This window comes from Balaenoptera physalus (genome assembly GCF_965194825.1).
Source record: "Balaenoptera physalus genome assembly, chromosome: 8".
NCBI lineage: Eukaryota > Metazoa > Chordata > Mammalia > Artiodactyla > Balaenopteridae > Balaenoptera > Balaenoptera physalus.
Genome location: NC_138887.1, coordinates 76,377,207 through 76,389,300, shown reverse-complemented (window position 1 = coordinate 76,389,300; position 12,094 = coordinate 76,377,207). Strand labels below are relative to the sequence as shown.

Below are 12,094 nucleotides of genomic sequence, written 5' to 3'. Positions count from 1 at the left end.
ATTTAACAGCATTTAAGCTTCTGAGAGTTAAATGGACTTGGCTATTTATTTCTCACTGCATTAGCTGGGTTATTAGAAATGTATTTTGTTAATTTGACTGACAATGAGGTTGACAGTATAACAGCATTACCACCAAAAGCAGCTTTGATTTTTGCCTTTAATTAGAATTTTCATACCATAGCAGCTTGGATTTGCCAGGGATTCTTGCTTTAAAGGGATTATGTTGAAGATTATAAAAGTAGAACCCTCGTGGAAAAAGCCTGGATATTCATCTTAGGAACTGCAGCCCCACATCCCTATTGGCCAAGTTGCTTGTGAATGTTTGAAGATTCCTGTCACACTATAAGTTGCTGTGAAAGTGTAGAGCAGTTAAAGAAAAATCCTCCCAAGGAAAAGGCTGATTGGGAGTTGGCATGGCAACTGTAAACAGGACCCAACCTTTCCCATTTTAGAAAATTCAAATAAATCTAAGAGCTGGAAGTAGAATGCCAGAATGATCTGAATACCTAAAAGATGAGAAGATAGCAAAAGTGCTGTTTAATTAAAGAAGATACAATCAGAAGACAGAGTAGAAGGATGATGTTAGCAAAGAGCTAAAGAGGCCTTCATTCTTTAGTCTAGCGGAAGCAGAATATCAGATGGCTGAGATGGGGACTGAGGCAGCCTCGCCGGGACGAGGGCATTGTGCTGGGCTGGGCAGCCTTCCAGCCCCGAGGTGGACCAAGGGGACAGGCCACACAGGCGGAATTAGAGCACTGCCCACAAATCAATTAAAATATTTTATAATTAAGGGAAAATGGTTTCTAAGGAGCACTGCCTCCATGAAAGGGATTTGGAGTAAGACCAATAATAAAATTAACTGGACCTCGATTTGAGCCACTACGCTATGTGGCAGTGCTAGCTGCGTCATCAGCTACTTTCTCAAGAGAAAACCTGAGCCCCATTCGCATGAAGGCATGTAGGGCTCTTCCCAGACTGCCAATCAGATGACACACTCAGATGACATTAATCATAAGGGAAGAGGCACTACTAAAACTTCTCCCCACACATTAACATATTCAAAAGGTGATATAAGATCCAGCCTCAAGGTGCTTGAAATTCGTTTGGAAGAGATAAGACTAGGATATATGTGGACAATACTTTAGAATATTTATTAAGCAATAAATAACTAGCTGCAGATGGCCACTCTCTAGATTCTAGAGTCTAGTTGAATCTCATTATAGCCATTTAGATCCCTGCATAAGAACTTTAGCAGGTATCGTTCCAGATTGAGGGAGAGACAAACATTGCCAAATACATGCCTTGATGATACTTCCCTAAAATGGAAATGTCTTTATTGCCCTTACTGATTAAGAAAGAAGATTGAGAGCAACTTAAGTATCCATTATCTGGGTCTTCTTATATAAATATGATGCATTTCTTTTTTCTTTTTTTAAACTAGAGAATGAGGAAGCTGACTTTGTTCTGATACAGAAAGATCTCTGTAGCACTCGGTGTCCAAACAGGAGAGTAGAAACCGCTGTATATATTTCAAGCAGAGAAGGTTGCAGTGTAGGGAACTGGTTAAAAACTGCTGGAAGGGCTAGGAGCAGACAAAGAAGGCAGCTGTAACCTAAAGAATGGGAAGCTGCCACTGTCCCTCGGCTGGATCCGAGGAGTCGCTACTTACTGCCAATGTTGCTGAAACCACCCCCAGGCTTGTGGAGCTTGTAGCACAAGCAGTCAAGCCCAGCTGCACATCCTTGCTGCTGCCAGTAGCCGGGGAAATGATTAATCTCTTTCTCGCACACTGGGACCTACTACCTATGCCGCCCATTGGAAGAACCTAACATGAAATTGGCCAGATGAGTGAGTCTGGAAAAGGGGACGGAGAGTATCTAGAAGGATGAATTCGGACCTAACAGCCAAGAGACACAATCTGGTATATCCATTCTTTTGCTACTCAGATCCACACATTCCATTGTATCCATCCAACGTCATACTTCCACGTCATATAAATGAATGTAGGCTCACTCTGTCCCCAAAAGGGTGGTAACACAGAGTGGCGCCACTATAAGGAGGCAGCCTCAGCCACTGTATTGAGCTCTGGGTGATGTCAGTTCTTCTCTTTTAGTCACCATAGCACCTTGGATATTCCTTAACCTAAAGACTAAATTGTAAATTTAACCACCAATGACACTCAGTGTTATGCTTAACAAGCAAAGAAGAAAATGCAGAGTTGCAATAGTTCTTGTTTTGGTAACTGGTAACAAAACTAGTTGATTGATAATGATAATAGTTGAATAATAATTGTTAATGAGCTTCTTCCAGTGTCTATCCCATGTTCCATTTGCCTTTAACCAACACTTCAGTTGTTTGGGGTTCCTTCCTGGCAAGATGATTTAAACCTTCCTTTCTAAGGAGTGTGACTATTCCAATAACGTTTTTTTCCATAATGGAAAGAGTTCAATGTAATAAACTTGCTACTAGGTGGCTGGCTGGTCCCCCTGGGGAATGATGCCGCATCAGGGCTCAGCATTAGTCTCTGCTGTCAGCAGCTTAGGCATCCAGCAGTGACAACAGCCAGAGCAGCCTTGCTGAGGGGAAGTCCATATTGTTGAGCCCACACATGACTTGGATTCCTGCCACAATGGCCACATCCTACGTGAGCCTACTGAGCAAGCCTCAGGGTGGCTGGGAAAGGGGCTGCCTGACATCCACAAAATAGGCATCCCGTCCAATTGGTTACTGAGAGCCTCATCCCGGATGCCCTACGGTGAGCATTCACATATGAGGGTGCCCATATTTAGAGGTTCATCTGCAAACGTCTTCCTCAGACTCCTGTGCCACCAATATACCAAACCACTAGTCACCCACGAATTGGCATATACCCCTACTCTGGCCATCTCTCCATCCAGACAAAGTGGACAACTGCTCAGGGTTCAGCCTTGAGAGAACTTCTCTTACCCCATTCCTGCTTTGGGCTGTAATGCTTCTACAGTCCACATCTATCTGATGCCTTCAAATTGTAAGGAACCATCTGTGAACCTGGTCCAAACAGTTTCTTCCTCCACCACCTGTCAATCCCCAAAGGACAAAGGTGTGGGTTGAGGGAGACTTACATCGCAGCAAGAGGAGGGGCTATGGGAGTAGTTGCTGCCTGCTCACGGAGCTCACCTGCACATTCAGGACCTGCTCAACTCCAGTCTGGTGTACACTACCTACACTGGACGACAATTGCTGCTGTGTACGCCAACCGTATGGCTTGGTGGATCAGTGTATTGCTGCAAAACAAATTATCCCCAAACTTAGCAACAAGCATTCATTATCTCTCATGGTTTCTGAGAGTCAGGAATCGAGGAATAGCTTAGTTAGAAAGATCTGGCTCGGGGTCTCTCACGAGGTTGCAGTTAAGTGTCAGCCAGTGCTTTACTCACCTCGAGGCTTACCTAGACATGCTGTAGGTCAGGGATTCTCAAGTGAGGGCAGTTTTGCTCTCCCAAGGATATCTGGCGATGTCTGTAGAGATTTCTGGATGTCACAACCGGGGGTAGAGGCCAGGGATGCTGCTAAACAACATCTTACAATTCGCAAGTAGCCTCCCACATCGAAGAATTCTTTGTCCCCCAAATGTCAACACTGCTGATGTTGAGAAACGCTGCTAGGGAGGCTTTTTATGCGCTGGTCCCCACACAAAACTTGGCAGCTTTGTGGATTACTCAAATGTTGCTTTGAACAATACACTCAGAAAGAGCCTATGTTATCTCAAAAATCAAGAGATAGAGAACACTGTAGCTCTTTCTCAGTGGTAGGTGGTACAAAGTATAGCAATTTGCCCTTCAATTTGGAGAGGAAATGCCAACATTTCTCAGACCACTGGACCCCTTAGAAACTTCACTGAGGTAGTAGGCCTTTGACTTTTCTTGGAGTTTCTCTCCCGCCCTCTGGCATACATATGTCTTATTAAGGCATCTAGAGTATGTGCTGCTTCCTGCTCACCATGTCAATAATGTAATATATTAGCATGGTGTTCTGGGGAATATCAAGATGATCAAGGCCCCTGCAGACTAGATCTTGTCAGACAGCGGAAGAGTCACAGAGGTCTGAAGTAAGACAGGGAGGGTGTTTTGCTGATCCTGCTAATTGGGAGCAAACTCCATCTGGCGATCTTTGCTAATTTGGTATTGAGGAAAAAAAAAGCATCTGCCAGATCAATAGTTGCCTTCAAAGTACCAGAAGCACTGTTGTGTTATCCAGTAAAGAGACTACATCTGGTCCGGTACCTGAATGATTCTATAAGAATCCATAGTCATTCTCCAATAACCATCTTCCTTCTGTCATGCCAAACAGATAAGTTAAATGAGGATGTGGTGGAACAACCCCTGTATTGTTCAAATATTAGATGGAAATACTAATCTCTGCAATTCTCCCAGGGATGCGGTACTGCTTTCAGTTTGCTCTTAGGTAAGAAGAGGAAGTTCCAGGTAGCTTCCGCATGGTCCTGCCTACCATAATAAGGCTCATCACCCAGGTCAGGGAATCAATACAGGGGTTCTTTTAGTCGCTGAGGACACCTATTACAGCTCTATTCAGGGATGGGAAAATAACCATAGTGGGGGTGAGTAGACCCACTGTGAAGCAGCCACACCCCAAAGTTTCATTTATCATTTGATCACCACACGAGACCCCTACCCCCAACCCCTCTCCGTGGTCCAGAGGCATGTTGGAGCTTTACAGATTAGCATTGACTCAGAGCTAATGTCTAGAAATGTCCCAAAGGCCTGGATATTCCTCCTTCCTCACTGCAGTTACCCTAGTTAATGGCTGCAGATCTTCTGGAGAAGACTTAAAGGAAGACTTACACTAGGTACTTACAGCAATGTTACAGGGTCCCTTCTCAAGGCTTCCCAGCCTCTCCTTCTCTTAAGGTCAGAGTTCTCAGACCTTAGCATGCACAGGACTCAGCTGAAGTTCCTGCTAAAACAAAGACTGCTGGACCCTCCCTCCAGAGTGTCTGCGTCCATAGGGCTGGGGAAGGGTCTGGAAATTTGCATTTCGAACAAATTCCCAGGTGCTGTTGCTGCTGCTACTCCTTGGACCCAGCTGCAAAATCAGTGATCCGGGCATTTCTATGTCTTTGAACTGATTCAGATCTGAGACTTGGGTGATGAGCTATGACTCTACATTGAACAACTCAGGTTTCTAGTCACTGGATCTAGAGATTTCCCAGTTACATAAATCAAGTGATTCCTAGTAGAATTCCAATCGGTTTTGGTCCTAGGGCCACCATGAACAGTTAACAAACATCAAAGATTCTTGTGTGCTGAAATACTCTGCTTGCTGCTGCAGACACTCTGCCCATTATAGTAACTGCACCCACCTTGCTGCTGGCTGTCAAGGGCTGCCACTTGGCTCTGCCTCTCCAGAAGCCTGTCACTGATGGAAATCCAGAAGTCTGTTTTAATGGAGGTGTCTTCTTTCATCGGTGGGTTTCTGAAGAATCCCCACATAAGAGAGTTACCTTAAAATATCTGCCGAGTCTGGAGAAGACTGACCACAATAACATCAATCAGGAAAGATCTTTTCCATTCTTCTTACCACTCTGTCTCCCCAGATCTCCATCCTGGAGAAGCCAGAAACTGTGGTTAGCATAATAGGGTAAAAAGAGTAGACGCCCTGCTTGGGCAAAAAGAGTAAAAGCTGATCACAACCCCACCCCTACTGCAGGCTTAGAGGATGAGAATATTTATCTGCAAAGCAAGGTTTTAATTATTACATGGAATTTAATTACTAAAATGAGTGGGTTTTTGCGATTTAAAGTGACTGGAGATCCATTTGTATTATTGAAGAGTCACCAGAGAACTCAGGGGTCTGCCTGAATTTTCATCTAGGTGATGGTAAAGAAATATCCCATGGAGTGGATTATAGAAGATACTTGGAAATACAAATAATGTTGCTTTGCAATTGAACCTTCTAAGACCTGCTTGTTCAATGTACCAGTTATGATGGCAAATGATGTGGAAACACGTAGAGATGGTTATATCTCCATAGAGAAGGTAAGAGATAAGACGGCGTGCTCCCAGACACAGCCACAGCTTCCCAGGTCCGCAAAGGAGATAGGCAGCTGTGGATGGTACTGTCTTGAGCACTGAGGGTTCCACTGTAGCCTAGAAGTACACTCGTGGGCTTTTATTCCCTCCTGGCCCTGCCTCACATCTGTTTGTTCCCGAGACTCTGCTAACGTGCCTACATACTCATGGGGTGCAAAACAACCCCTGTGTTTCTGAGTGTTAACTAGGAGATAGGGTGAAATGAAATGCAATTTCACAGAGTATCACCCAGGAGGCTCAGACTTTAGATCTGCCTGCATTTCATTCCTGAATGTCCCAAAACCATTTCTTGGAAAGTGTATCATTTCCCCCCTTTTCAGTAAATGCTAAAACAAGCATTTTAAATAAAGCATTTAAATATACAGATAAGTCCATTTCTGGATTCTGTTCTTTTCTTCCCTTAGATCCCTTAGCTTATGCCTGCACTGGCACCAGAAGAATAGCAAAAAGGCCAATGGGACTAGAGCAGAGAGAGAGAGGAGCAGAGTAATAGGAGATGAGATGAGAGAGGAATGTTCTCAGGGGGTGGGGGGAGAGTCACATTCTGCCTTTAAACTCTGTGAGCCATGGAAATGTTTTGAGCAGGGGGTGATGTGATTTGATAGGTAATAACAAGATCACTCTGGTTGCTGTGTTGTGCTATGGAGAACAGATGGTGGGGGGCGAGAATGGAAGCGGGAAGTTACTGAAATAATCCAGGTGAGAGATGACAGCTGCCTGGACCGGGGTGTTGCAGGTGGAAGTGCCAAGTTGTGGACAGAATCTGGATATATTCTGAAGGTAGAGCCAACAAGGTTTCCTAGTGGGTTGGATGTGAAGTGTGAACAAAAGCGTGAGGTCAAGAATGCTTCTGAACACACCATTGTAAAGCAATTATACTCCAATAAAGATGTTAAAAAAATTAATTAATTAATAAAATCAAATAAAATAAATTTAAAAGAAAAAAAAAAAGAATGCTTCAGAGTTTTTTTGTCTGAGTTACTGGAAGGATGGAATGACTATAACCTGAAATGGGATAGAGTGTGGAAGAAAGAAGTTTTAGGGAAATACCACACTTTAGACATGTCTAATTTGAGATCCCTCTGATATGCAAGTAGAGATATCGAGTAGGTAGTTCAACACACAAGTTTGTATTTAGGAGAGAGATCCAGGCCAGGGATCAACCAGACAATTTGGGGTCTTTGAGACAGACAAGGTATTTAATGCCATGTGGGTAGACTGGATTGCCAAAGGAGAGGCACAGGCAGGGATGAGGTCCAAAGACCGGGACCTGGGCCACTCCAACATCAAGACGTCATGGAGGGACTTCCCTGGTGGCCCAGTGGTTAAGAATCCGCCTCCCAGTGCAGGGGACATGGGTTCGATCCCTGGTCCGGGAAGATCCCACATGCCGCGGAGCAACTAAGCCCGTGCGCCACAACTACTGAGCCTGTGCTCTAGAGCCCGTGCTCTGCAACAAGAGAAGCCACCACAATGAGAAGTCTGCACGCCGCAACGAAGAGTAGCCCCCGCTCGCCACAACTAGAGAAAGCCCGTGCACAGCAACGAAGACCCAATGCAGCCATAAATAAATAAATAAACTTATTAAAAAAAAAAAAAGAAAAGACGTCATGGAGATGGGAAGAAACCAACAAAGGAAAGTGAGAAGGAGCAGCTTGTATGGCTGGAGGAGAGTGTGGCATCACTGAAGCCAAGAGAAATGGTCCAAGAAAAATGGATGGATCAACCCTGTCAAAGGCTGCTCAAAAGCAGAGCAAGGTGAAGACTAAGAATTCACCACTACTGAAGCAGTGGTCATTGGCAACTTGCCGGAAGCAGTTTTGGTAAAGTGGTGAGGCTGAAATTCCTAACTGGAGAAGATTCAAGAAGACAGAGAAGGATTAGAGACAGTAAGTGTAGACATCATTTTTCTAGTAGTTTTGCCACAAAAGGGAAGCAGACAAATGGGGCATTAATGGACTGGGCAAGCGGGGTCAATAAATGTTTGTTTTCTTTTAAGATGCAAGAAACAACAGCATGTTCGTATTCCGACTGTAGTGATCCAGTAGAGCGGGAGACACTGATGATATAAGAGAGTGAGGAATGAATTGCTAAAATGATGTATGGGCACCCATACAGGCAAACAGGCACCCTCAAACCCTTCTGGAGATACTGCATACTGGGTCAAGCGTTTTGAAGGGAAATGTGGCATTATGTATCAAAATTATAGATGCACATATTCTTGGACACAGCAGTTTTATTTTCAAGATTCTATTCTGCAGATATTAGCATCTAGGTGCAAGGACACATTTTCACATTATTTATTAAACACTGTATAGAATATCAAAAGCCTAGAAAAAAACTTAAATGTATATGGATAGTGGATGGTTAAATCCATACCTGGAATACCATGCAGCATTGAAAATGAGCTTGATCTACATGTACTGTTCTGGAAAAACCTCCAAAATTACTTAAGTGAAAAATATCAAGGTACAGAAGAGTACATGGTACCTGTGAAAAAAAGCAGAGAATAAGATGATACGCAAAGATAGAGTTATAAATTGATATAAAACATATGTTTGTATGTGCATGGAACACTTCTGAGAGATGTGGACCTACTTCCCACTGGATATCCTTTTCTAATGTTTCAATTGTTTTTAAGAAGTGTATTTATTATTTTTCATTACAATTTAATAAAAATAGAAAAAAATCTTTGCTAAAAGGAGAAAAGTAAATTAAAAAATTCTGTCTGTGTATTACCTTATTAATGTAAAGGAGATTTTCTTATATAATGTTTAAGGGAGAAATGCCATTATCTTCTAGGTTGTTTTGGAAGGAATGGGGAAAAAAATCCTTTTAAATTGATTTTTACTGAACCAGCAAGGTCTTTACTCAATATTTGCAATACTGGGATGGATATAAATTCTCATTATGTTTACCCAATATAAAAGATTTTTAGTTTCAAATATAATATTTTAAGTCAACTATAATTCAATTAAGAAAAAAGGATTTTTAGTTTCAAAGCGTATTTCTGTTGGGCACACAATAGGCATCCCATAAAAACGTTTTGGGTTGAATCAGATCACTAATTAGATGAATGTCAACCGTAAGCATTGGGAAATGGAATTTAAATACAAAACATTACTGAGGCTCCCTTCTTTGAAAGGTGAGTTTGTGGGACTTCCCTGGCGGTCCAGTGGTTAAGACTCCGCGCTTCTACTGCAGGGGGCGCAGGTTCAATCCCTAGTCAAGGAACTAAGGTCCCGCAAGCCGTGGCACTGCCAAAAAAATACGTAAGGTTTTAAATAAATAAATAAATAAAGGTGAATTTGTAGGTGTGTATACATGTATGTGTACTTAACAGAGATTAGCATTTTTTCTTTTTCTTTTTCGTTTATTGGATAGAACATAAAGGTGCTATGAACTAAACCAGAAAGTTATTTTGATACAATTTATCAAACCATTTAATTATATCATTAATAATGAGGAAGTTATCAATTAGGGACAGAAAGGAAAATGAGGAGACCAATCGGCAGTAGCAGAAATTATCCTTGAGGTTGGAGTTTAAAAACACACTTATACTGAATTCAGAGGATATTTTAAACACAAAGGTTCTCATATTAATGGTTCTTAAAAATAAAGAACTATCCATTAGATACTTCTGAAAAGGGAAAGTGGAAATTCATCATTTTTAGTGTGTCAGCCTGGAATCTCATATTCAGTACTTTCATGAGCCACATTCATATTGAAGACCACATTGATGATCTTGATGGATGACAAGACCTTGAAGTGCCTTCTGAAACATCAGGTAAGACTGCATTCCTTTCTATATTTTTAGTATTAAGCATAATTACTGTAATCAAATCTTTTGAAACCTAGCACTCTATGCCACATAATAGCATCATATATAATAATCTTCTCATTTCCCAACCTTAAGGATATTTTAAGCATTAGGAATTCTCTGCTGTTTGTTTAAGCTTGCATGTTTTTTCTTTCCCTAGTTTACTGAATTATTTATTAGTTACACAGTATTCAGACTCTGTGCTAAATGCCACTTCTCTTTCAGTTGGAGTAGAAGTACCTTATTCTGTTTCACTGTCAATTTTAAAGCTCACCTGAAGCTAAGGAAGTAATCATTCATTGTGATAGAATTGCTGGGATGGTAGTATAAATATTTTCAAAAACATTGGGATTTTGTTTTTAACATTGGGTCTATTTGCTGCTTTTTTGTTAATAGACAGTGATATACAGGCAATATGTAAAAGCTTCACACTAAGGTGCAATTATTTGTAGGCAAGATCTGCACCCTGTCAGGCTTCCAAGATGAAAAAAAGCTGAAATTTGGTTTGCTGAAAAAAATGTTCATCTATTTGGATTTAAACAGGAATTGACTGATGAAGCATTCTTATATGAGAGTCTATGCAAGATGCCATAAACCAGCATTTTTCAAATTTTATGGTGCGAAGGAATCAGCTGGGGATTTTGTTACCATACAAATTTGGGTTCACCAGTCTGGGATGGGACCAGAGATTCTGCATTTCTAACAAGCTGATGTTGTTGGTCCACAGACCTCACCTTGAACAGGAAGGTATAGAGTAGTCCTCAACCCTAGCTGCATGTTATGGGGGAATCTAAAAGAAATACAGATGTCCAGGTCCCACTTCAGATCAAGAGAATCAGGATCTCTGGGCATGAGATTCAAGCACTGCTAATTTTTTTTTTAATGTTCCCAAGTGCTATGCACTGAATGTGGCCCCCTCAAATTCATATGTTGAAGCTGTAACCCCCAATGTGATAGTATTTGGAGATGGGGCCTTTGGGAGGTAATTGGGTTTGGATGAAGTGATGAGGTGGGGCCTTCATGGTGGCATTAGTGTCCTTATAAGAGGAGACACCAGAGAGCTTGCTCTCCGTCTCTGCCATGTGAGACACAGTGAGAAGGCAGTCATCTGAAAGCCAGGAAGAGAGGCCACACCAGAACCTGACTATGCTGGCATTCTGATCTTGAACTTCCAGCCTCCAGAACTGTGAGGAAATAAATCTCTGTTGTTTATGCCACACAGCCCCTGGTATTTTGTTATGGCAGGCTGAGCTAAGACACCAGGTGATTCTAATAATATGCAGCCTAGGTTAACAACCATTGTTGTAAAGGGTATTGAGGTGGCATGATCCTAACTCTGTTTTAGGATACTTACAACCTACTCGGGGAGTTAAGACTTGGGCCTATAAAAGTAAAAGCTAGTCAAATGTAAGACTGGGTCATAGAGGTAAAGAGTATTAAGAGATCCAGAACAAGAGAGGAGACAGGGTTGGGGTGATGAGGGAAGAAGGCTATGTCACTTCTTAAAGAGTCTTGCTGAGGACCAAATTTTTAAAAATTGAAGGCATAATTTACATGATACAATGAAATGACTACAAAGATATTAAGCATTCAGTTATGACTGTTGATCATTGTATACACTCAGGTAATCAACCTTAATCAAAATATAGAACACTGCCATCACCCCAGAAAGTTCCCTAGTATCTTGATCCTATCTAGCCAATTCCCAGCACTCACAGAGGCCACCACCATTCTGATTTCAATCACCATAAATTAGCATTATCTGTTTTAGAACTTCATATAAATGGAACCCACGGTACTTTTTTGGTCTGGCTTCTTTTACTCAGCGTAATTATTTGGGGATTTATCCACATTACTAATGTATCAATACATGTCATTCCTTTTTATGGTTGAGTGACATTCTACAGATATACCACAATTTGTTTATCCATTTACTGTTAATGGACATTTGAGTTGTTTCCAGTTTAGGGTTATTAGAAATAAGGCTACTCTGGATATTCTTCTTAAATTCTTTTTCAGAAACATGTTTTCATTTCTCTTGGGTAAATACCTAGAGGTGATATTTCTTGGCTATGGGATAGGTGCATGTTTAACTTAATAAAGAATTTGCCAAACAGTCCCCTAGAATGATTGTATCATTTTATGCTCCCCCCAGCATTGTACAAGAGTTCTATAGATAGTTGCT

General features: G+C 41.6%; 2 protein-coding genes and 1 long non-coding RNA gene across 6 annotated transcripts in view; 2 read left to right on the top strand and 1 right to left on the bottom strand.

Annotated features, from left to right (window-relative positions):
* LOC309665569 overlaps positions 1–12,094 on the bottom strand; it is a 61,549-nt gene that overhangs the window by 35,611 nt on the left and 13,844 nt on the right. Inside the window, exons 3-7 of the long non-coding RNA XR_014266497.1 lie at positions 8,469–8,579; positions 5,501–5,602; positions 5,360–5,415; positions 3,157–4,953; positions 2,947–3,056 (exon numbers count right to left, since the gene is read on the bottom strand). This is a non-coding gene — a long non-coding RNA (uncharacterized lncRNA). The remainder of the gene's footprint in view (positions 1–2,946; positions 3,057–3,156; positions 4,954–5,359; positions 5,416–5,500; positions 5,603–8,468; positions 8,580–12,094) is intronic.
* The window catches only part of CPVL (carboxypeptidase vitellogenic like), a 148,196-nt gene that overhangs the window by 132,476 nt on the left and 3,626 nt on the right, over positions 1–12,094 (top strand). Inside the window, exon 13 of one of the 4 annotated variants that reach the window (XM_082471974.1) lies at positions 9,791–12,091. The exons of the other annotated variants lie outside the window; for them this stretch is intronic. Within the exon in view, the coding sequence (XP_082328100.1) occupies positions 9,791–9,817 (27 nt within the window). The 3' untranslated portion in view covers positions 9,818–12,091. Of the gene's footprint in view, positions 1–9,790; positions 12,092–12,094 lie in introns of those variants that run through there. 4 annotated transcript variants of the gene reach the window in all.
* TRIL (TLR4 interactor with leucine rich repeats) overlaps positions 9,853–12,094 on the top strand; it is a 137,481-nt gene continuing 135,239 nt past the window's right edge. The window contains exon 1 of the mRNA XM_082471797.1: positions 9,853–9,876. The gene's annotated coding sequence lies outside the window, so the exon portion shown is untranslated. The remainder of the gene's footprint in view (positions 9,877–12,094) is intronic.